Source organism: Lathamus discolor, chromosome 5, assembly GCF_037157495.1.
Source record: "Lathamus discolor isolate bLatDis1 chromosome 5, bLatDis1.hap1, whole genome shotgun sequence".
NCBI classification, from domain to species: domain Eukaryota; kingdom Metazoa; phylum Chordata; class Aves; order Psittaciformes; family Psittacidae; genus Lathamus; species Lathamus discolor.
Window position 1 is genome coordinate 105,757,526 of NC_088888.1, and position 26,875 is coordinate 105,784,400.

Consider the following 26,875-nt stretch of genomic DNA (forward strand, 5'->3'; position numbering starts at 1 on the left):
AAACTATTAATAGGAAGAATAGAACACACCTACTTAACAACAGAAGTACTTCATCTAGTTAACTGGACTTCTTAACTGTTTCTCCACAAAAATAACACTTACCTGCCAGCAGTTTTGTAATGAGATAGGGTTTTTATTTAAGCATCAAGATTAATGTTATTATATATCATTTTAAAACACAAATTCATTAGATTGTTCTAGAGACTCTAAATGTTTACCTACAATGCCATGCAACATTTACTATGGGCATCAAAACTGACATTGAAGGGTTTGGGTTTTGTCTTGGGGTTGGGTTTTTTTGATGACCCTTTATTTTTCAGGACATTATGATTTATCAAATAGAAGCTAAGACACCTCTTTCTCTATTTTCACATTTATTTTGAAGCTATAGCAAGAGGTCAGGTAAGTGAAAAAAAAAAAAAAGAAGCAGCCCTAAGAACACTGAGCCAGATCATTCATATCACTTCAGTGTTTGGATGATTTAAAATCATCTGATTAATCCAAGTTTTAATCACGCATTGTTAAAGCTGTATTTATAACTGTAGGAGCTAAGTATTCCACTGAATGTTTTAACTGATTTTATGTCTTCTACTCTGCCATACTATCCTTGAAGTCCTTAACATATTCATACCTTTTGTATGTCCCTGAACATACCTACTTTGTCATCTGATGCCTTATTGAAGTGCAAGCATTTATAACACTATCAGCTAACAATCAGTTTTGCTGCTTTTTAATCGTACTGGAGAGAATGTAAAGACAGTCTTTTGTAAACATGCACTCATATTTGCAATTAAAAAAAAAAAGCAGGGAAGGAAAATGAAGGAAGTAATAGAAGAGTGAATGAGTGGCAAGCAGCTGACGGACAAAGAGGATGAGTGAGAAATAGCTATGAAGATATTTCTGTTGTAGCCTGAGCCAAAAATATTTAACTTATTAGAAGCCAAGCAATAGTGACCAAGGGGTATATTTTCATGTTCTTTACTCAATCATCAGTAATCCCACAGCACTAACCCATGCCAAAACATACAACAGGATTTACATTAGTTAGTTACTATTGAAATGTTAACAAGAAGGCAGGAAATGTGCCTTTTCCCCCACCTCAGTAATTCTGGCCTGTAAGCAACCCTCCTGTTGTCATCCTGCAGAAATGGCAAATCATTTGGCATTACATTTACATAAGAATTGTAAGTGTAGTTGCTATTATGATAGTAATGCCAGCCCTGCCTCCATGAACAAAGTAAACATCAGGCATGTTAAGAATATTAAGAACATATTAAGAATAACATGCACTTCTGAAAAAAAAAAAAAAAAACATCCAAAAAACAAAACCACAGAATTTTACAAGGCTTGAAGATAAAGACTTCTACAGTCTCCAATTGGATACGATTTAAATATAGATAGTGGGATGACACTAAAATCAGGGTTTGCATTTGTTATCTGTAAGAGCTTCTAAAGGAAATTGTTACGGCACCTGAGACAATTGCTCAACTTTAAAATATTACCACCCCATTACAGCCAGAGCGAATTCTAACTGAACTTGCATTTTCCTTTTTACCTTTCCATTTTGTTGCTTTGGCATAAGAAAGAAAAAAACAGGCTGGTGGGGATTAGGGCTTGTGGGTTTGGTGGTGGTTTTGTTTGTGGATTTAAGGGGCTTGTCTTTCTTTTTAAACAGCATTCTTTGTTATTTTAGGAGAAAGCTTGGCCCCACTGAAACCCAATAGAAATACTGACAAAACCCACTGAAAGCTTATAATTTACACCCATTTCAATCAGTAAAAGTGATTTATCAGTTCACTTTCTTATGGACAGCCTGTGAGTAATTGTCAAAGGAAATCCCACCATGGTCCAAAAGAGCAATACCATACACCTGGGGATTAATTTCAGTCAAAAATATTTTGAGGCTGAGCAGAAGCACCTTTCTAGGAAGATGAGCTAAGTTTAAATGGTTACTTAGGACAGACTATTAGAAATTTCTCTTCTGCAAGCTTAACACTGATCCATAACAGAACTGTTAGGAGCTTTAACAAACACAATTAGGTGGGAGGTTTTGTTAAGATTTGTGAATGCTTCACACATATTCAAAGCAGTTTGGCTTAACAAAAATCTCCACAAAAAGAAGCAAAGCTGAAGGGGTGTCTAAAGAAATTGTGGTTCCAATAACTGATGTGGCTGGGGTTTAAAAACTTATGATAGAAATAAAACATATCCAATATTTTAGAAGACAAGATCTTCAATTACTCTGCAAAGTAAGAGAAGATGGCAGTTCTTTTTCCTATTACTCATCTTGTTGAGATTGCACTCAAAAAAATTAGGGGACAGATATAAGCTTTAGAATATTTAAATTTGCAGTCAAGCTATAGTAAGGTATTTGCTACAATTAAGCAAGTGCTTAACAACGTAATTTTCAAGAATACTGTTTTTCAAGGCTCATGATACTAAATAGTCAACATTGGTGGATTCAGTGCTGAAAGATTTCTTAAGAGCATAATTTGTGTGTACAGAAAGATAAAGCCATTCAACCTGCATACACCAGAAGTGCTATTGAACGCATTTCCCTATAAACATTAGGTTTGTCTTATCAACAGCTGGACTGTAAAGCTTTTCTTTCTTATTTTATCCCCACAAGTTCCTAATTGAAAAGCATACTTAAAGTAACTTCTGTAACAGCTAAGGAAAATAGGCATTCAAACAAACAAACAAACAAACAACAAAAAAGGCATTTTAAACTGAAAACCAAAAATTGTACTATAAATCATTGCAACTGAAAACTATGCTTACAAAGTTAAGAAGAGGCTATGTGTATGGCATAAAGCGTTTGGATTTCCTTATAGATTGTTATCTTACCAAAATGGAGAAGGGTAGGGTAATTTCCTGACACGTAAGAAGGGAAACATGGCAAACAGGATAGGAAACAAAATCTGGAAAGAAAAGTCAAGGAGAGGAATGTCTAGAAAAAGATTCTGAACAAAAAATCTATTTTACAAAGCAGGAAAAAGAAACATTTGTAGAAGAAACAGAATTGCTTTACATGTTCAGCATGCCAGTAGCACAGCTTTAGTCTTTTACAGTACTTTCATTCTAATTGAACAGAGAAACATTTATGCAACTTTTCAAATAAAGCTTCAAGAGGAGTTAGTTAAACATTATCAATATTTCTGAAAGGTTTTGAATATTTGTCCTTATCTGATGGCTGAGTGCCTAATTTTGGTGTGGGGTGCGTGTTTTATTTTCCTATAGATACAGAATAGGTACATCAGCTCCTCCGGCTAAATTGAAAGTGGTTCAACCTACACTACACTTCATTAGCCAAATAAGCTGAAAAAAAAAAAAAAAAACCCCACCCTGAAAATTAAAAAAAAAAAAAAAATTAAAAAAAAAGAAAAAGAGATTTATTTTCCAAAGATTCATTCACTTCAGGATCTCGGCCTAAAGGGGGGTGTGGAGGGAATAGACTGGTAATACAGTTGCCATACATTTTCCCCCATGTTTTAATATCTATCCTAGTTCTTGTAAGATTAAGCAATCTTGAACTTTATCTAAGGACTCAATATCTTTGGAACTTTACACAGCTGCTGCATGGAATATTCACATCTTTAGCAGCAGAATGCATACAGAGACACAAGCATTACGTTTTACTGGCAGGAGTTTGGACTAGTCTCTTTTCATAAGAGCAGTAAAACTACAGGTGCCTCAGACAGAGTGTTTTAAACAGGGGCAGTTTTGTGTAATAGAATTTTTGAAGTTTTCTGTAAAAAGCAGCTTCTTGACACTGTCAGTGCTGCATCCCTGCATGGACTGCCTGAGCCTCTTTTGCTGCTTTGCACCAAACAAGGACCCTTGAACAAACCTCTCCCACTTTCTTGTTATGCACCCCTGTCCCCTGCCCCATCTAGGTATCAAAATACTGAATTTCTCCATAAGCCTGTAATATCTTACGTTAGCAAATCAGAATTCATAGATTTATTTTTTTTCTAGATCTGTAGAAAATTAGGGGGGTTATATATACATGGATACCAAATATCACAGCTACTATGTTGTTACTCAGGTAAAAGTTGCCAAGATAATTGCATCTAAAAGAGGAAAAAAGTAGTTACATCTGTTTTCATGGGGAGTGTTTTCCTGTGGATAAATGATACAATGCTATACAGAAATATATCTAGCACAATCAGAGAGAAACACCTTGGTAGCAGGACAAAGCTGACATTTTTAAGGCTAGGTTGTGCATTGCCCATAAAAAAAAAAAGGCATACATCTCTCAAAAAAAAAAAAGAGGCATACATCTCTCAGCTTTCTTTGGCCTAAAAGTGTTTCTTTGGCACCCTCATTCAAATTCATCTTCAAATAGAGGCAAAAGTTAAACTGCCAATTAAAAACTTTTTCAAAAGGCATTTCAAGCACATGCATAGATTTTACTGGGGAATAAAAAAAACCCCAACATATAAACACTTTAGGAAAACACTGACGGTATTTGTAACATTTCCAGGATATTTTAATACCTGCTGAAGTCCAGCTTTTTGTGGCTCAGAAAAATATAATTCCATATTACATCCATATATGAAGTAACCTTTCCTTAAACAAAGTATTTAAGTTTAGAAGCACATTTAACAATGCTTAATGGAAGAATCAGGAGTATTCTTTTATATTCAGAAACTGCTTTAACTTTTTAATGCATTAGTTTTATCTCCCAAATGATTTTATTACACTTTAGGACCAACTATTCTACAAACTGGACATCATAATTGGCCTAAAATACTAAATCAAGTTAGACTATTTCAAAATCTATTCTTACCAAAACCTTTTCTGAGATGAAAGGGTTGCATTTGAGAGATGCAAGCCAAACGCTGCACATGAAGTTCACTAAAGCTTTTTCTACAGTGGTTAATCATACAAGAAAAATAATTTAGAGTTTAACAAAAATTTGCCGACAACAGATGATTTCTGCATAAAAGAGGCATACGCTGGACCAAACTCAGTTGTGCTGTCAGAAAAGGACAAAAGATAACTATGTAATAGCTCAGAGAGCCTGACCACCATTGCAGGTAGGTCAACCTGTATCAAGGTTTCTACTGGAAAAATTTAGACTCAAAAAGATGTTAGATTTGGCTCAAGGTGCATTAAGCAAAGCCATAAGAATGACATTCCCATGTACAGTACTCCATGCTGGCTCAATTTTAAGGCGTGATAAAGTCGCAACCTAGAATAACTATAAACTTAATCACAGAACGCTGAAGGTAATGGCATTACTAAAAATATGCAAGTTAGCTAGAAAAGCAAAAGTTATCTGAAATGCAAGAGCAGAACAGAACCAGTCAGTAAGGAAAACAACTTCATAAAAATGCAAGATAAAAGTGGCAGCAAAAAACATGCTTTCAAATCAGAAGAACAAACCACTACCTACATTTCTCCCTTCCTGTCACCTACTACAACACAGAGCTCATTGACTACCTCCCAACAGCCTACTTACGTCTACTCATTGCTTGCTGACTCTTACCTTCAGCTACCTACAGAAGTTCTAAAACCTCTACTTTCCACTGAACAGGGATAATTTCACTCTGTGTCATTTTAAGTAAATTACTTAAAAGGCTTATTCTAACCTTGTAAAACATTTCAATCAAAACAGAAAGGCCAGAAAAAGTATTGGGTTTGGTTTTTTTTTCTTCTCTTACCTGATTCTTTAGAGCTCTTTGCCACAAGTGAATCTACCTCTACTGATTTTGGTCTAAGTGGTAACAGTTCAGACTCTAGCTTTGGTTTTCCTACTGGCTCAACTTCAGATTTCGGTCGAAGACAAACAACTTCTCCATTAGATCTGTAGTAAGAAAAAAACCACCAAAATATACCTAGTCAATGGATTAAATAGTTACAACTGAAACATACCAAGAATTAGAAGTAAACTAAAAACTTTCAGTATATCTTATATTCTAAAGACTTGCTTAAAAATAAAGTCTTCTGGAGACCAACTCTAATTTTTTAAAAGCCAATTCTTCTGTTCCAGCTCTTCCAGAGTTGTCGAACATGCACAATCCCCTTGTAAAACCAGTCCAAAATTTTTACTACAGGGCACATTTTGGCACTTAAATCTAAAATAGTACACTACAGTGCAACAGAAATATAGTATCTTGTGAAATGTTCAGAAATATTACTCAGACTTTTTGACATTAAAATCTTCCTGTAAAGAAAAAAACTGCCAAGTTATTTCTTCCTACGTATAGAAGAAAGTAGTTTTTACACTTGGCTTTTATTCTACTGTGCATTCTCTGCATATCTGGTCACATCATCCAGGGACAAATAAACCCACCAAAACATACATATAAGAAAAGATTATCTTTTTCTTTACAATTCTTGGCGTAATTTATGTGACAGCATGAAGAAAAAAAAAAAAGACAAAATCTCTAAATCTTTACTTGGGAAACTCTCAAAAATACCAAGAGACAAAACACAATTATGTACTGAAACCCTAAACAGAAGTAATGTGGCAATGGCCTATTTCTTCAGTCAGACATCCAGTGTTCCCAGGGCTGTGCAGATAGGATCAGAGGCAGCTAAGCCTTGTTGGAGTCAACCACCCGAAGTGTGTGCCTTACCCACACTCCCTTTCCCTACTGCCCTCCTCCTCACTCTTTTATCTCTTCAGATATTCTTCCTTATGGTTCAGCTGTACAGGACCTGCTGTTAAAAAAAGATAAACCCTGACAAATGCTTGGTGCCACCCTGTATCTTGGTTGGTATTTAAGGTGCAAGCTCTCTGTTGTAGCAGCTATCTGCTTCTTTATTTGTACAAGGCCAAGTGCATCATGACATTACATTTTCATGGTTCTCTCAAGTTAACTAAGCATCCCAAAGGGATAGTTAACCATCAGCAGTTTATTTACAGTTTGGGGTAAGGATCTAGCAATTACGTTGATGGAGACAGAAAGTAAAACTTTGTGTGCGGGATTGTATTGATGCAAAATTAGTCTTTGTGAAACACCATAAGTAAATTGTTTCAAACTCATGAGAAAAACAAATAGAAATGGATGTAAAAGAAATGGTAAGCCATTACTTGCTATTACCCTCCCTATTTGCCCAGTAACTCAATTGAGAATACTCAAGACATTATGGAGATTGGATGTGGTTCTGTGCAAGTGCTTTCTTCCCAAGAAGAGCACACAAGAAACACAGGGTACCTCTAGCAAGGGTACTGACTGTGCTCAACTGTTCCTTTCCATCTATCTTACTCTATTTGAAGTGCTGAAACACTGAATATTGATGTAGCTCAAATCTTCATGTTTTCTTCCAACACAATAATAATTCTGAAGTGCCATGTCCACGGATTCTTTTACACCACATTACTGCTGTAGCTACAACTTCTTCATTATGGGGCAGGCTTAAAGCAAAGCAGCCCACAGATAACTTTATCTGCCTCACAGTTATACTAAAACATTCACTGAGATGGATTTAAAGTCTCAAGGAATTACAAAGTGATAAGTGCACACTGATAAAAGACTTGGAGAACCAAGACACTGGTTGATGTAGGGCAAAACTTACCCTTGCATCCTTTTCACCTTTAAAATATAAGTTTCTTCCCACCCTGTCCATGAGGAAAGACTGAACAAACCAAATAAAATATACTCAATGTATACAATATAAATTATACTGACTTGGATACAGATGATGGCAAAAGAGGTTTATCTGGACGTTTTGGGTGCAAAAGCCCTCCTCTAAGTAATCTGTTAGTCTTGCTTGGAGGAACAGGCTTCTTGGGTGGTACTTGAGGAGCTTGTGGCTTCAAAGGCTTCTGATCCAAAGCTCCTCTTTCATCTGATAAAATAAGTCACCACAACACTTTAAAACCCCATGTTATCTAGTATTCTTACAATGCTAATGAATTATAAAGCAACCGTTGTCAGAAATACCTTCTTTGAAGATCAATGTGAAAAATAGATTTGCAAGTGTCTTAAGTGATCCTTATCAAAGCACACAAACTACTTACCTGAACTTAAAAAAAACCCACACGTTAAAGCATAATGTCTTTCTACTGACATGAAATAGCGGTAAGAAGTTATTGATTCACATTATTGCACTACAAATGACAGCTAAAAACCAAGAATCTCTCCAGACTGCTGCTGCTTTCTCTTTCTATGAATCCAACTCATCTCTTCTTAAAAAGATTTTTATTTTATTGTAACTAGAGCTCTTCCATATACACAAGCAGCATAATTTATCTATGCGAAAAAGGAGGCAGATAGGGGAGAATATTTATTTGAATAACTGCAATTTTTTAGATAAAATCTACCTTCCTACAAATTCAGGATACAAATTAAGTACAGGTAATCAAACAAACAAACAAGTTAAATTTATTGATTAATGACTGTTTGACCTAATCAAATACTGTCCAGAAGAGCCGGAGCTATATAACTAATGGGACATGGAAAAATTCAAGCTGCTTCACAAACATTAGTTAAATAGTCTTCAATCTACATTCTCTAATCACGGTCTTTGGGATATATGGAGTAAATCTACTTTTCCTTGTAAAACTATGCTATAGCCCCATTGGGCATACATAAAGCACTGAGGATTTAAAAGATTTTTGTTAGGTTGCTGTAAGGAGTTACAGTCTTTTACAGTTACTACAGTAGATCAGTTAACTGGGATGGAAAGGCCTGCCTTCAGCTTTGATTCTCCCCATGCTTCCCTCCTATGACTTCTCTTTTAACGCCGTATTAGTCTAATTAAAGTATTTACACATGCTATGAATTTAAGGGTTGGATTGGAAATTTGCTTCAGCTCCTTCCTAGCTAAGCGCCTGATCTGCCAGCTCTATGCCTGATTTCCTTTGGAAAACTCCTCCGGCTGCTGAGTGTCAACCCTCCAATTCTAAAATGGGAAAACACTGATTTTCTTTCACAGGAATACTCAGAAAAAAAACAGACTGTAGAGATAATTCTAAAAAAAAAAAAAAAAAAAACAAAACAAACAACCCAAAACGTATGCTCCAGGTCAGGTCATCTTTCTGCTTTGGGACATCTGAACATTAGGAGGAGACATGAACAAAATAACTCTCAACTGTTTAACATTCCCTTCTAGTCTTTCATATTGAGATAAAAAAAAAAAAAAAAAAGAATACTGAAGTAGTGGAAGAATTTTGCCACATGGTGGCGCTGACTGTCCGGTGTAGAACAACCTGTTAACAGTGCTAGCCACTTCTGCCGAGGGATCCTATACGCAAGATTTTAAATGCCCAGTAAGAGTTAACATTAACTGAAGTTCAATTACCTTTATTTTAGCTATGCTGAACACAAGCTGAGAATTATGCCTTTTGTTTTTAAGAATGAGTTCATTAGCAGGACAGAAAAACCGCTGTCATCAAATCTTATTCCTGAATTGTCATCTGTCAGTTTTTCCTTCAATTACTCCCACTCAGAATCTGAATATGAAAACCCTCCACAGCTATGTAGAAAAATACCAAAGTTCAAGATTCACCATGAGCTCAGAAACTGGACAATTTTGCTGGACAAAATGGCATGTCTCTTTTTTTGGCTTTTGTTCTGCAATGAGAGATAAGGTTTGGCTAAAAATAAGCAGTTTAGTAATGGAGATAAAAAAAATACTAATCTGAAGACATTTACACTGAACAAAAAATTCTACATTATACCACTAAGTGCCCTCCACTATAAACAAACACAGGAATATTAGTTGCAATTTTTGATCACAATTCAAAGCAGATATCTTAGTTACCCAAAAGGCATTAAAAAACTTACATAGTTTGGTATGTTGTGATTAGAGCTGCTCAATTATTTTTCTTTTTGAAAATTACAGTACAATTTCACAGTTAATAGACTTAGTCACTAGTATCAACATAGTTATTTTTCCGTAAGTAAAACTGCACTGTTAAATGGGCAATTCTTCTGGTAAAACTTTAGTGCTATCTATATATGCAACATGTTAAGACCTGACCTTTAACTGAATGCAAGACAAACTCTTCCACCATCATTTCCTCATCACAGTAAAGGACAGTTCTCTGCCTTAATTATTCAGAAGCTTTCATGTTCCTAAGCATTTCTGATGGTGTTCTCTGTAGGCCTTCCCCCCCCCGCCATATTCCTTCAAGAACTGTTGAACTCAACTATGCAAAGGTTAACACCATAATATAAACAAAACCAATCTAAAATTAAACTTATTCAGGTTAAGTGAACTTAAACTTATAAACAGCAAAGTGATCAAAATTTCTAGAACCATACAGCTGATCTCAATTCACATCTGAAGATACTATTCCAACAGCTAAAAATAATTTGCTTGCTCACATGCAGAGGAAACATAGCTGATTTCAGCAAGTATCCTTCAAATGAAACACCTGAGAACATGCTTTGTTTAAAATGTGGTTTGTAAACTCTGTCCAAGGAAGCCATGTAACCCATTGAGCAGGCTTACTTGCCAAAAAGCCATGGTCAGCCACAGGTCACTATTCAGAGAACAGAGTATGTTTTTGTAATATAGTTAAGCTGCAGTAACATCTTAATTTCTTCTCTAAGACCCAGCAAGCATGTCTGTCTAAGCTTCTGACTTTTAAACACAATCAAAACAGTTTGAGGGGGATTACCTCCGAATTCCGTGGGACAGGAAAAATGGAATATAGCAAGAATTAACAGGAAAGAAAACTCAGTTTCTGTGCATTGCCACTATAGCATCTGTCAAAGGAGTGCTGTGACTGCTCTGTGTATTTCTTTCAAAAATGTTTTCCATTGGAGACTGACTTTGGCCAAAATATTCAAATGCAGCAGAAATGTTTCCATTTTTAGTAACTTTCTATTGCTATTCAGAACTGCAATAACTATCACAGAAGTATCTTTAAATCAATTCAAGAGTAAATATGTCATTATGCAGTGCAATATGTATTTCTCAGAATGTAATGCAATTACAAGAAATTTAGTTCTTGTTCTAATCACTCTAAAGACATTTCCAGAACAACGCAGACACAACAACTTCAGTAGATGGTATCAAGGGAATCTGTATGTCGTCTTCTAAACAGGTACCTATTGAACAGAGAAGTCAAGCTAAAAACTAACTCATTCACAAGACCTTGGTCTGAAATTCTCAATGAAGAAAATTGGTCTCACCTTTTTCTTCAGGCCTCAAAGAAGGTAATTTCTTCTCTCCAGTTGGCAATTCAGGCTTTGGAGCTGAATGCAAAAAGAAACCATAGACATTTCTCAAAAGGTTTAATTATCTACGTCACTAACTAAAAATATGACATATACCAATTTGTGTTTATACTCTCTCTTTTGCAAGGAGTGAAATACTATTTATAAACACTCATTTAAGCCCAGAAAAGAGTAGGCCTGTATTAAAGTGTTTCCAATGTAGGCTTCATCATGATTTTGAAAAATATATAGCAACAACATACTACTTGAAGCATAAAAAGTAACCTCAAGCTGTGACTATGGGTGGTTGGATCACTAGAAAATACAAAGTTATTTCTGAATTTTCTTTTGAAGTCATGCACTGCTTCCAATTAAATATTTCCTCAAATATGTACCACTATTCATACACTACATACCTGGACTTTTAACTGGAGGTGGAGGTTTCTTTGGTTTCTAAAGAAAAAAAAAAACAAAGAATAAATAAAAATAGTACTCAAACAAACAGATATTATCTATTGAAGACAGACTCAGGGTTTTGTTTTGCATACTGTAATGTCTAGCTTGTTTACTAGCCGATTTAAAAGTATTTCACAAAGGAGGCAACCAATTCAGACAGGAAACAGAACTCGAGGCTTTCCTCTGATATGTCCTAGCCAGCCAGTTACAAAACCAAAATGCAAATCAGATCAAAATCTTCAATCAGATCAGTGCTTCAGCAATGTGTATAAGCAGTAGAAGCACAAAGAACTAAAACCTAAGAATTACATCTTTTTTTAGTCCAAAGAGTTGTTCTGATGGCAACCATTTTGATCTCATTATGCAAACCTCAGTCTTAATACAATGTAAGCTTAAAAGAATAATCAGCTAAATTTTTGAACTAAAACTGGTCACTTTCACAGGAAAAAAGAAGTTCTAAATTAAGTATCAGAAGAACTATTTCAATTAACTGACTCCTAAATTACAAGTGTAAGGAAACAAATTAAAATAGTAGCCTTTGCAATATAAACACTGCAGGCTTTAAATACTGTTTTGAGCTTCCTTATCACTTTATATTTAAGTGGGAAAGGTGGACAAACTACATTAGCTGTATTTGTTTAAAAATTGTACATATTACAGTGCCATAGTCTTTGGCTTGCTTTCCCAGTGTGGTCATCACTACACTGTACATCGAAACTAACTTTATTTTAAAATGCAATCACTTGTCACTTTCCTTAAACTGGTAAAATTTAATTTAAATATCTCCTGTTGAAGGAGAACTGGCATCTCTCAGGGCAGGCATCTCAAGCCATCTCATTCTCAGAATGCTATTAATGAAAATGCTCTAGAAGAGCTATCTTTGTGCCTGTACTAAGGACAAGACTCACTGATAAAGCAATCACAAAAGCCTACAAAAAACCCCCTCATCTTTATCCAAATACTGCTGAAACCATATGGGCTTAGTCTAACATAGCCCCTCCAAAACTCCTTGTAGTAAGTATTTTTGAAACAATTGCTATGGGTGGATTTCACTTCTGTGCCCCTACCACTATAGAATAAAAGCTGTTCTTAACGCAAAAAGATTTTATTCCGATAGGCGAAATATAACTAAGCAAGCATGAAAACCCATATTAAATTTCTTTCTCTAATTTCAGAGAACACAAGAGCTGGTGAACTTAAGTAACAAGATCATATTTTCTTTCTTTCCCCAAAAAGTAGATACATTATCCAGCTGTGCAGCATTTCTGCCTATATCAAAACCAATTATGCTGACAGCTCAGCATCACCCTGCCATTACATGATTCTAATCTGTGTTTTTATCAAGTCAATATCAAATAGCTGATTATAATAATCAGCTATCCAATGCTTTGAACTTCAAAGCTGCTCAGTGCAGGGTGAATCCCTGTACTGAGACACAATACACAAAGCAGAATAAAGTATCAAAGCAAGGTTTGTCTACAGGTGACAATGCTTATGGTAAAAGAACAATTTCTTTTCCCTTTCTGGAAGAGCAATTCTGTATTGCAAAACAGGAATACTTCCCACCCACCCCTCAAATCATGTCATCTGTATATTACAGCATTTATGCCATTCTTGCAAAGCTGAGAATCAAGTTAAGAAGGAAATTCTGACTTGGAATAACGACTTTCTGTGTATGTTAAGAAACTGAGGCTAAATGCTGAGTTAATAACTATCTATCAGGTTATACTTAGCAACTCTCTGTGAGCATCTCCAATTCCAGATGAAATGGCACTAAATTACTATGAAACTCACTGTTCTGCTGAGATACAGGCTTCAGCATCTAGATTTTCTGACCTGGACCTGAATCCATCCCATCTGGAGATGATGTACATTTGTGAATTAACATAGCCATCAACACGAAAATTATTAAATAAGAACCAAAACTACAAGATCAGGGAGTACCACATGAAACCATGTATTTCTACAATTTAGCACATGAGATAGTGGGAAAAAGGTATTTCTAGATCGCATCCAAAGACTCATGCACTGCAGCCTACAGGGAAGTCTGAGCATGGAAAAATCCCAGTTGGTCTTACAGGGGTCATTCAGTTTTTTGCAATTATAGTTACTTACAGAACTACAGATGGAGAAGACCACGTGCTTTTATATCCTTTCAAAACAGTAAGAATTTAACGCAGTAATCAGTTAAATATTACAGAATGTTATCAGTACTATATCCTTTTCTGTATGACCTAATCATCCTCGCTAATGCAGTTAATATCAAAAACCATGCCTCTTTTTAACAACTAAGAACTTTAAAGACAAGCATTAACTTTTAAATCTACTTTGCTATAGCTAATTCATTCGAGATAAAATTAAAACTGCTACAATTGTAATAATATTCTAAGCAGCTTAATATGCTATGAAGTATTTTATTGTTTGCATTTCCATCTGTATTTTTTTTGATACTAAATGATACACATAAGAACTTACAGGGAAGTCTTTATCAGACTCTTGTATTTGAACAGCAAAATTATCTGGGAAGACTCCTTCTTTACCATTGAGTTCTCCTTTCCACCAGCCTGGCTCTCCAGTGTCCTAAAATAAACAACAGGACATTTCAATCAGGATTTACTCCTTCCCCAGAAAAGATATGGTTACAGGAATACTTTTGCTTTTATCCACAATATAAAATAATTGTGTGTCTGAAATACCACATTTATAAGAGGAATACTTTGGCCACCTTTCCAAGGGGAAAGAGTTACAGATCAGGTTTGGTCACTTTTTGTTTGTTTTCTAAAAAGCAGGAGATATATATTACATCATATATAAGATAAGGGTATATGGATAAGATCTGCAAAGGGAAAAAAAGAACATAAACCCAGTATGGCCCAACACACAGTATTCAGTACACTCAACTTCCTTAACTGGCAACTTATCAATAAATACTTCAAGTGGTATTGGTGTAACACAGAATTTTACTCAACAAAAGTGATTCTGATGTGGTGAATCAGGTCCACTGGTCTGAAAAGGGTGAAGAAGCAAGAGGATATACCCATTAATGTACAAGTTAAAATTAAAGAGTGGCAGAGGGAGGGCAAATTAATTCAGTTGCATAAAAATCCATGACATGATATTACTGGATCAAGGTGTTAGTTTATCCATAACAGAAAGTATGATTTTACTTTAATATTTAGGCAGCATAAATAACAGCTTTCCTCTGTTCCTCAGATCCAAAAATACTGCAGATATCACCCTGCATACAGCTCCAAGTGGATTACTGCTGATATGTGCCACTGTTAGCAGCATCAAGTAGTTCCTTCCAAAGTTCAGCACACAACAAGAATAATTCAGTACTCAATTTGGCTGGGACACGGAATAGGTGGAGGATTGGGGGGAAAAAGGTTTTAAAAAAATCTCACCCCACATTAAACTAAAGGAGGAATCAGCAAGAAAGATGCAAACAGGTGATACATGCTGAAAGTAAAAGTTTGGTAAAGTTTTCTCCTATTTCTCCCTCTGTCACCCTTTCAATTAAGTACTACAGAGTCCAGCTTCTGAGCAGTGAGCAGTCATGAATGGGAAAAGACATCTATTGCTAAACTTCATTTAGCCAGTGCTGAGGGTATGCTAGGAAGTCAGAAACAACTTCATGGCAAATGATCAGATGTAACACAACAGAAAATAAACAGCCAATATGGGCAGGCTTTACAAATATGTACGTACTAAAAGAAAAATACTTTTACACATGGCAGATGAAAACCCCAGATTGGGGGAGCCAACTTAAAGTCATATTAATATACTCAGACTTCAGATGATGGTTTTAGAGGGAGAGCTCTGCTCTGGATAACTTTGCTTTGCTCCCATTTAGACCAGCATATGCTTTGGATAAACTTGGGGTAAATTTAAGAGGGACAGAGAGGCAAGAGTTTCAGTGAAGATGAAGCAAGAGCTGTCATGTTTGAAAAAGTGGTTTCCATAAATACTCCTTTCCACTGTAATTACAGTCAGTAATACTGATATCAATTTTCTTGTTAAGAAAAGCAGTCAGCTTTTCCATAAACTTAAAATCCTCCACAGGAAAAAAAAAAAAATTATTACTTTTCTTCTGCTGTGAAAGCTTGAAAAAAAAAAAATTCACTTTTTTTAGCCAAGTCATTATTCCTTAATATAGAATCATAGAATAGCTAGGGTTGGAAAAGACCTTAAGATCATCCAGTTCCATGCCTTCTGCTAGACCAGGTTGCTCAAAGCCCTCTGTCCAGCCTGGCGTTGAACAGTGCCAGGGATGGGGCATTCACAACTTTCTGGTGCATCACCAGCTTCACAGTTAAGAACTTCTTCCTTCTATCTAACCTGAACTTACCCTGTTTAAGTTTAAACCCATTACCCCTTGTCCTATCACTACAGTCCCTAATGAAGAATCCCTCCCCAGCATCCCTATAGCCCCCCGCTTCAGATACTGGAAGGCTGCTATGAGGTCTCCACACAGCCTTCTCTTCTCCAGGCTGAACAGCCCCAACTTTCTCAACCTGGCCTTGTACGGGAGGTCTCCGGCCCCTTTATCATCCTCATGGCCCTTCTCTGGACTTGTTCCAACAGTTCCATGTCCTTTTTATGTTGAGGACATATAGCAGCATATAAAAATAACAAAAGACTTCAGAGTACTGGAGGGATATTAAGTATGAATAGGTTCTTTTGTTGTTTAAAATCATCTTTGCAACAAGATGCCCTTTCAGAAAGGATTTTTAAATATTCAACACAAATAAGAATATTCAGTTAAAAAACCTGGACTTCATTCTCCTGTTGAAAATACTTGCACTTTTTTTCATAATACCTTGACCAAAATCTAACTACTGATTCTAATTTCTCACCTTTTGACACATAATACTTTCCAGCCACCACCTGACAGATAGGTCTGACAGATAGGTCAGCCTGGTCTATCACCAGAGAAAAAGTACAAGTTCTGAAGGTAAAAGGGCTCTTCGCAAAGCTTTTTCAACTTCACCTCTAAAAAGGCATTTGGTTCTGGGTGTACACTGATCTGACTGGCCTTTGAGGAATCTAACTTCCTACTCCAGAACCATCTTTAAGAACATCTGTATCTCCACCAAGTACAGAAGAGTTGACTCTCACACAAGACAAATCAGTCTACAGGATTATCTACTTCAACAGACCCCGGCTTTCATATTTTACACATTATCTACCTGTGCAAAACCCACAAAAGCTACATAAATGGTTAAAGCAGACTGAACATCTTACCTTACTAATTATTTGAATGATTTCACCTTCTTTAAAGCTCAGTTCATCATTTGAGCCTTCATAGGGAAATATTGTCCTGCAATATTCCTTGGCTGAAACAAAGCAGCACAATTAACCATATTTGCTTTCCATGGGTAGTAACATACATAACACTAGATCACTTTTGCTGTCCAAAAGAAGAGCTCAGAAATTAACGCTATTATCATAATTCCCTTCTAGATGAGCCATCTGGGACAGCTCTACATGTTCACTATGTATCCATATCACAAGAATAATAACAGTCTATATTTACAGAACAATGGAGATAAATCTTTGTCATATCAAGAGTTTTTGCTCGAAAACACTTTTTTCACAACAGCAACTTAATTCAAGTACTCTGAATTCAGGAGGAGAAAAGAAGAGTCTACTGGGTTAAATTATAACAGCTTCTCTAACCCTATCCGTAGCATTATATACTCTGGTTTGAGCTACTTTAGACAAAAATTGTTTGGAGCTTTTTACTGAGAGTTTATATGATTTTTTTTTTAATTATTTTTCAAATTTGATCAAAATTTCAAATTTGCAATCCTAATTAAATCCATTCGAACATTTCAAGGTGACATCTTTTATTAAGATGTACAATTACAGAAACTTCAAACACACAGCAAATGTGAAATTCTGCTGTAAAACCAAATAACTGAAGCAAAGGAATTCTTTGGCTAAGTGCCTGAAACCAGAGCTCATCTGAGTGATTAGCTCACAGTCACAGCCTTTTCTGCAAAAGCAGACAGAATAATTCCTTTCTTTCAATTTGGTACAGTTCAATAACTAATCCATTTAAAATTGTGATAAAGTTTTCAGGTGAAAAAGCAGGAGCATTCATTTTCCTTTCCCACACTAAAACAAAAACAACATTAATAAGGCCAAAATACATTAATATAGAAGGCTTGATTGCAACACAATCCCTTTTGCACCCTTTTTAACCCCAGCACATTTAAAATAATTTATCATATAAAAAGAATATATTTATGTATCTGACAGATTAAGGAAGAGGAAGCAAACAAAAGACTCTACTGTGCTGACTTAACCTAAACACATATTTGGCACCAACAGCACACACAGGTGAGCAGCTGCAATAACCCCCAGTTAGAGCGCAGCACACCACCAAAGCATCATGAGGATCATATGGAAGTCTTAATGACTGCCTGTAGCTGGATGGTAAGAAAAGAAATGAATTGCAGCTGAACTTTGTTGTTGTTGTATTTGTTTAATCAAGACACAAATCTTTAGTTAAAAAAAAAAACCCACACACAAATTCTGTTAATTAAAAATCTACCTTGGTGAGAAACAACCACTATGTTAAAATGTAAAAGTATGCCAAGGTTAAGAGATAGATCCATCTATACAGACAGATGCAGATATGTAGCCACATGAGTAATCCCAAATACAAGAACTTGCATTATTTCACAGCCTTATTTAGTGATCAAAAATGCTCAGCTGTAGATTGACTATATTGTCATTTTACAGAACCATAGGAAGAACCATGTCACAGATGCATGTTTAAATCTAGGTCAAAAAAAAAAAAAACAAACAAAAAAAAACACCAAAAACAAACAAACAAAACCACCATCACTGACTAAAATCAGATTCAACAGATATATTACAACTATCAAATCTGGGGATTTTGTTCATTAGTAATGAGTAAGTATAAATCAAGTGCAATACATTTCTATACCTCCTGAACTTCTCCCCTCCTTACATACACCAAGCTCCACAACAGGCAGAAACAGTGCCAGAAAGGGGACCTTTCGCTCTGCTCTAGCTGCCAGGAAGGCTCAGGACAGGGAGCCCTGGCACTCTGCAGACCCCCAAGATTCCCAGCCATGCCAGACTGTAAGCACCAGCAGTCAGCACCAGCTGAGAAACCCAGCCATGTAAACTAAGAGTATGTACAATTTGCCACTTCATAACCTTAGTCTGTAAGCCCGATGTTCTGCCAGTAGTTAAAGAAGAAAACAGTCCAGTTGAGACTTCCAAGCATTTAAATCTAAAATGGTATTTACAAAAGAGTAAATCTGAACTTCAATGAATATTTTTAATAAAAGGTAGTTTGAAATTGAATCTTCTCCAAGACTTGGTACGACCAATACCGTAGAACACAACATTTGTGATTGTTGCTAACATAATGAGGGGAAAGAGGGGTCAAATGGTGATTATTTTATTTTTTAAACAAAATATTTTTTACATATTTGCTCCAGAGGCCAAAACAAGTTTCACAGAAATAGCAGAGCCACACCACAAAATCAGCCACACTAGTCTAAACACTTTGGAGATCTGCTTGTTTGCTAACATGCTGAACACAGTTTATTTTAAACTCACTCTCTCAAAACTGAGGATTATAGCTATAAACTATACAATAGTCGATGTTGAAATAAAAACACTATGTAAGAAAACCAAGCTTTCTTCAAAAGGTTGTAAGATGTTCTTCAATGGTGCCTCTCTACTGATGTTCTCCTACAGCATCTATTACTATCATATTTAAGCTCCTCTCTGACGTATTCTTTCTCTGGGAAGCAGACACCCAACATAGCTACTGGATTAGTCCAATTTCTACGTTTTTAGCATGAGATGCATCAGAAATTATGTAAAGAGCTAAATACTGAATGATCAGTGTTCAGTACTGAATGTTCAGATTTTTTAGGAAGAGTTGTGGTCAGGGTTGCACATTATCTTGGTGCACTTACAGCAATAGCACTGGAATGGTTTAAAAGCAAGATCCAAAGATTATCCCAATTTTGATGTTTAGGAAAGATTTGAAAGTTGCAAGTTAGCAGAAACTTCCATCGAATCATTTGTATCATACACAAGCTTTTGATGTATGCTTTGTAACGGCAAAACAAATATTAACTGCTCTCAACCCATTGCACCAAACATTTCTTGACAGTAATCACCTGTTTGGAAACATGGTCATACTATTTATAGCTATCCAAGTCAGCAAAACCAGAATATGGCTAAAACAGCAAGGATACCTTATACACTGTTAAAGCTACAGATAAGCAGGGCTCTGACAAACATGCTGTTTCAAGTGCCCTGTTGTGCTACATTACACAACTCCTGGACACAATTAAAGTCAATTGTTTGCTGCAGTTTTCCTATTTCTGCAAATTATGCATTCCACCTAAACAACCCACTTGCACCAAAATAAGGTATTTCCACATAAAACAAAAATATACTTGAAATTATAATACAGAAGTCAAAAAGAGTTTGCTCTGGAACCAGGCAAAATGAGCTGTCTACACGTCGTATAACTGAAGTTAATTTTTTATATGGTGTTGGCGCTCCCACAAGTTGTTTTGGGTAAGCTTAAAGATATCCCTTTATTTAAAACTATGAAATTTGGTAGTTAAATGAACTCATAAATTCTTAGAGATAATAAAAAAGACAAATAAAAAAGTTATAAACAATCACAATGGAACTGGATTATCTAGGGAACAGACTTAACAAAACATCAACACCAACTTTACGATGCAAACAACTTCAGTTTGACAGTTATGAGAGCACACTAGCAACTCCACGGTAAATCCTAAACCTAGAAACTGACTTCTGTAATCTAGTGACAGAAACCAAATTAAGGGACTGTTCCATAGCAATAGATTTTCAGCATTCCCTCTGAACACTAAAAGCTAGGCAGACAGTAAGTCTGCACAGATCAAGATAGCAAAATAATGCAAAGAGACTGCTGTAATAAAACTTCATACCCCAGCTTGATTTTGTTCTGGGGGACAATCCTACAAATATTTTGATTCATTTTCCACAGAAATGCAAGTAAAAACTTTTTTAGGCTTTTTTGCATTTGCAGAGCTCCTGAAAGGTACAGGATATCAGTTTTGAGTATACTGGATTTTTGTGTAAGACTTAACGCAAAAAATTTGACAACCAAATACTTCTCTAGAGAGCACTATCAAGTAATAGATGTAAATTTCCAGCCTTACCAAGTTTACTGTCAGCTTCTGCTTTTGTTACTTCTGACAAGTTCTCAGTTTTTGTTGTACTGGGAAAATGAACTAGCTTTGTTCCCGGGGGATGGTTAGGTAATGGCTGTGTAAATAAAAGAGAACTTTGTTAGCAAAAATTCTTTATGAGGGTTTGTTCACCCCCACCCCATTTTTTTTGTTATTAGGCTACAGAACATACTCAAGTTTTCATTAGCTGGCATGATGCAAATGACCATCTGCAAGAGATTCAGTAAGCTTTTTGCTTAAGTACTTCACTTACTGTAGTTACCTCATTACAGCTACAGCGATTAGAATTTTGTCTACTGATTAAAGATAGAGCACGGATTTGACACTGGAAGCCAATCTCAAAACATTGCCAGATATACTTTTGCAATTGTATTTCAGCAGTTCCAAGTGTTACTTTTCCATTAGCCTGAAAATTGCCTTCTCCAGCACAGAGCAGAAGCACTTCTTTAACAGCTCTACTGAAAGTAACTCACTGACCATGCTTACCGTGCTCTTGAATAAAGCAGTAATATTCAGTAGCCATAAGCCACCTCAGCTGAAGAGGCAAACAGCTTTTAACTATTCAGACAAAAGTAAAATCACATGAAAACCCATCCTAGCTTCCCTTCACTCTTAGCAATTCATACAGAACAGGTAAGTGCCACTAGTAAAGTAACAGAAAGGCATTGCGACCAGTAACAAGTTTCAAAGTCAACCTCCAACCAAAATAATTGTTCTAATGCTGATTTTTTCCCCCCACCCAGGAGATATACTGAGCTGCCAGGAAGATTCAGACAGCTTCAGCTGCATCCACTTCTTCACAGACTTATGAGCTACAAACACTGAATATGATCTTACAGTCAGTACTTACCTGAGCAGCCCTAGTAGCATTACTGATGTGAAAACTCCCATTGCCTTTAGTTATTCTGTTCATTTTCATTTATGGTTAAAACTTTGCAGACTTTCTACTGCCAAAGAAACTAGATTTACTCCTTAAAACCAGGTAGTGCCCATGAACTGGTGTTTGGTACCTCTGACGTACCATAGCAGAAGCCACGGTCACTCACAATGTTCTTTAAGTACATATGCAATTTAACTTGCTCCAGAATGCTATATGAAGTAAGCACTAAAATAACCCACCTATGGGGTTAAACAAGTCCAACATGGAAATAGTTCTCTACATTTCACTCTTCCAAAATGGGATGCAAGTAAGGGTATGAAAGGAAGTTTAGGCAGGCAGGGTATAAATAGCCTGACCCCAGGCAGGATGCTGGGACCAGCTGAAACTCCCTCTTGCAGGACCATACATACTCTAGAGCACTTCAGATACATTAGAGCTCAGCCTTCCTACGCTGAACAGTCTCCGAATTCCCCAAGTTAAAAAAAGCCCTCTCTACAGTTTCCTGATGACAGCTTTTTTCCTTACTGGCTTAAGGACTGAGAACAACCTTCCAGCATCCCTCCATCTAGCTCCAAAGTGAGTTGAGCACAAATACAAAGAAGTCATTAATTTTTGCAAAACCTTCATGAGAATTACCTTCCTAAGGCTTTCTATGTTGTTTTGTAAGTCTGTTCACCTTTGGGATAACCTTGGCAACAAGAGTAAGTGGAATATTAAGTGCTAAACTCGACTGTCTATTTCATTATCTATAAGCTATGCAAAACTGGTTTTGCACTTCATTTCCCTCTTGCTGAGAGATGGCCTATAACAACTTCCCAGGCAAGCCAACCAACAACAGAGCAACAATATATTTCAGTGTTTATGCACAGTCAAATAACACAATTCAAAATGTCTGAGCAGACTTCATATTAATTGAAAATACTTTAGTTAGGGTCTTTATACTCCCAAGTTACAAGGTAGAAAGTAAGGAAAGATGCTTTTGAGTGATCAATCTCACAACAAGAAAGCAAACTGAAAGCTAGGTCCTGACAGCCTAGTCTAACAGCATTCACAAGGGGATGTAGTGATTCCACAGAATCCTGCTGCAAGGTAAAAGCCCAGGGAGAACTGAGGAAAATCACTGAGCCTTCACAGAATCACAGAATGGTTTGGGTTGGACCTTAAAGCTCATCCAGTTCCAATCCCCTGCCATGGGCAGGGACACCTTCCACTAGACCAGGTTGCTCAAAGCCCCATCCAACCCAGCCTTGAACACTGCCAGGGATGGGGCAGCCACAGCTTACAGCTTCTCTGGGCAACCTCTGCCAGCACCTCAGCACCCTTATAGTGCAGAATTTCTTCCTTATGTCCAATCTAAACCTACCCTCCTTCAATTTAAAACCACTGTTTTTTGTTCTTTCACTACAGACCTTGGTAAAAAACCTCCCTCCATCAGTATACTGAAAGGACTCTGAAGCTGAGCAACACCATCCTTAGCAGATAAGTCCTTAGCAGATAACCAAATCAGTAATCTGCTATCTGTTTGCCAAATCACCTGATGTTTTGACAGGATCAGAAACAAAGAGAACATACATGTCTATAAGTGGATGAGCACTGCTCTTCACACTGCTATCAATGGAAAACACATTCAAGGGAGTCTCTGTCTCTACCCTCTTTCTAGGGACTCATGCCACATTTTCCCTTACACCATTACAATTATTTCCATAGCAGCAGAGGAAAGCAAATCAGTCAACAAACAGCATTAATGACCATAACCCACAAAAAAAAATATATTAAATTGTCCAAGGTTTTAAAAGCTTGCTTTCATTGACCACCTGAGTAAAAACTGAAACAGTGTATTATCTCCATTGCCTTTAATTTATCAAAAGCTGCAAATCCGTGTAGAAGCTCATGGCATAAAAAAAATGCATAAGTTCAAGATCAAGGACTGTGTATTGCTATTGTGCTTGCAAGTGGTAACAGTGCTCTCAGATCCAGACCAAAACAAAACAAACTAAAGCAATTCCATTATTGTCACATTATCTCCTGCCTCCTAAGCTTTAAGTTCAATATAAAGAATAAAAGTGCCTTTTCCCCTGCCCCACTCATAAAAAAGGAGGAAAAGAAAAGAAGATGCAAACTGTAGAACAGATTTTTTTCAGGCTTACACAATCACCAGTTCGTGTAGCTCATTAACCTAAGACATCACCAAAGCCAAAAGCTTGGCAGCATTTACTGAAGGACATTTACACTGGTAATGATGGTTGACACCTAGAACACCCATCTCAGCATCCACCAAAAATTGGGGGGAGGGGAGGAACAAAACAACAACAAAACAAACAAACAAACAAAAAACAAAAAAAAAAACCCAAAACCAAAACACACACAAAAAACCAAACCAAACCAAACCAAATCAAAAAACAAAACTAAAATAAACCCACCAAACATTGATTGTTTTAAAGGACAAGTTTCACTTGTATGGAAAGACTTCACCGCACTGTAGATGTAAGACACAATAACTTCTCAAATACATCATAGCTCTTTGAAATGACAATTTTTATATCAGCTTTGTTTTGCCTCTCTGATGCTTCAAATACCAAAACACTTGAACAGATCTTTTGGAATCAATATAACTTACTATGAGTAAGTTTGAGGGGGTTTGTTTTGTTTTATAGGCAAGAGCCCCCATAAGAAGAATATGGCCTGATTATGGAGCCATATTGACAAATTTTTAAATGGCCAGTGCATCCAGCAGCTGCAAGATACATCATCTTCAGAGCCAAGTCTTTTAAGTTACTTATATAAGAACCCTCTCCTCCTCCCCCCCCCAAAAAAAAACCAAAGACCAAACAAACAAACAAAAAAAAAAAGCCAAAGCCAATATGAATCAGTACGAACCTTATCTTGCTTTTTATCTTCTGATTCATTACTGGATAATCTTGTCTTAAGTTTCACTGAGCCTTCTTTAAAGATATCTCCAAACCCAACACCTCGGACTTTCTTTGGCTGTGCTGGTCCAGATGCAGGTTCAGTCCCATTTCCTGGAGAGGCCACAGGTGAGGTAGGACCACTGAAAACAGACTCTGAAAGAAAGAAAAAAAAAATTTGGTCTAAGATTGGAAATTATTTGCTCTTCTTGGAAAAAAAAAAAAGTGGGAATAACATAACTGCGTGCACCACTCTTGCTAAACATCATTTCCAGGACCATTATTGTAGCTGTAATACCTCACATTTGTTCCTTTTGTACATTTAACTTCAGACCATTTGAAATTACACCAGTATTGCACTAAATACTCTTGGCTACTAAGTCATTAGATTGCTCATATTGCTTTCTATTTCAATTATCACTCAGGCTCCACAGCCTGTTAACATCAATGTTTTTCCATTAGTTTTCGGAAACACTGCTTATGCATTGTCTAAAGACATGGGCTTAGTCCAACATTTAAAACTTGTCATTTGCACAGCTATAGCTGCTGAAACTGATAATCAATAAAGGTCCATAATGAGTCCTACTATGCTTCGGCAGCCATGGGGAGAAAAAAAAGAAAAAAAAACAAACCACGCAACTGTGTTTCAGCACATCATTTGTCGTTTCAGCGATCAAATGATGCCTCTCAGGGCACCAAAGTGAAATTTTTCTTTTGCTCAAAATGCACTATCAAAAATACCTGAAAAGTTCACTGCAAATTTATTTAAATAGCTTTTTAACCTGGTAACACCTAAACCCTGTTTTAAAGGAGTTCAGCATTCATATCAGATACAGTTGGCCAAGATAAATACTTGTGTTATCTACCAGTGATTAAGTATTCTTTAAATCTTTCAGTCTTGAGGGACAACATTTATTCACTCTGAAAAAGTGTAGTTAAAGAGCTTTTAAGCTCTTCTAAGATATCTATATCCCACCACCACCCCACACACACACGCACCTTTTTTCCTTTTTTTTTTTTTGACTTGGTTATTTGGTTGGTGGCTTTTTTATTATTTTTTCCTTCCTTCTCTTTTAACTTTTAAGTTGCAATCAAATCTGTTAAAACCTACAAACCACTATTCGTGGGCAAACTACTTCCACATGCAGAATGCCAGGAGATGGCAATGTGAAAATAGAGAGCTTTTAGAAACCAAATTCAAAATAGTCTCCACATCTTTCAGTTTTCCAGTTATTTTCTGGAAATTTCAATAAAGATTAAAGCCTTTTCCCTCCACCATAAATTTATGAGGTTTTCATAATACTGTGAAGTTACATGGCTCTTGACTCTTTTTTTTTTTTATCTGGCTTTTTCTCAACTGAGTTACTACTCAGTTATATCCCTCTTACATACCTAAAAGAATAGCTAGATATTCCATTGATAAGAATGGAATAGCTGCATGTTTGAAAGATCATAGCTCAGTGAATGGGATATTTACTGTTTCCCAGTGGTAAGGGGAGAACAAGCAGATACCTGAAATCCTGAGTGTGAACATACTGAAAGTTAAATATAATATCTGGGGGTGTGAGGGGCTGAAAATCATAACTGTGAAAATCATAACTTTCTGCCACTACAACTACTTGAAATTACTGTTCTGTCCCACTAATCTCTGTATTCAGGAATTAAGACCAACACATGCCCATTTGTAAATTCATCTCTCCAGGCCTCACTAATTCAAGTAACGACCTCCAAGGAGACAGCCACTGAGCTATTTGGGGCTGCTCAAGTCAAAGAGCTTTTGGTTTATGCTACTGCAATTATTTCCACAATTTAGCAATAAAAAGAAAATCCAAGCCAGACTTTTCCCCTATCTCTGAACAAACCCTTATTAGAAACAAATCAATACTGAACATCTTGTAAATGAGAGTGTGCATTACTGAAAGACAAAAAAAAAAAAATAGTCACTTTTCCCCTTGAACATTACGCAGCTGTCTTCAAGCATTAAGTTAAGATTAACTTGCATTAAGATGCTGCTCCTAAAGAACACTACCATTCTAGCAGTATCATGTCACAAGTCCCCAGGCTTCAAACAGGTCTTCATAGACAATGCCTCTAAGGTGCAGTTTCAAGGGAACAAGGAACTGCCTGTAAAGCATGCACCTGCCTGGCACCATTCAGCACTCACAGACTGTCTGCTTCTGCTCAAACTATACAGCCACAAAGAAATGGCTAAATGTAAACACTGACTTAAAAACATTTTATTGTTAGATTAAACCAGTGAAGAAA

General features: G+C 36.4%; 1 protein-coding gene across 2 annotated transcripts in view; it reads right to left on the reverse strand.

The window, feature by feature from the left end:
• CD2AP (CD2 associated protein) overlaps window positions 1-26,875 on the reverse strand; it is an 87,759-nt gene that overhangs the window by 7,310 nt on the left and 53,574 nt on the right. For both annotated transcript variants that reach the window (XM_065681778.1, XM_065681777.1), the window contains 8 exons: window positions 24,582-24,766; window positions 20,795-20,900; window positions 16,824-16,915; window positions 14,055-14,159; window positions 11,540-11,576; window positions 11,100-11,162; window positions 7,644-7,803; window positions 5,670-5,812 (listed from right to left, as the gene is read on the reverse strand). In XM_065681778.1, coding sequence (XP_065537850.1) covers window positions 5,670-5,812; window positions 7,644-7,803; window positions 11,100-11,162; window positions 11,540-11,576; window positions 14,055-14,159; window positions 16,824-16,915; window positions 20,795-20,900; window positions 24,582-24,766 — 891 coding nt within the window. The remainder of the gene's footprint in view (window positions 1-5,669; window positions 5,813-7,643; window positions 7,804-11,099; window positions 11,163-11,539; window positions 11,577-14,054; window positions 14,160-16,823; window positions 16,916-20,794; window positions 20,901-24,581; window positions 24,767-26,875) is intronic.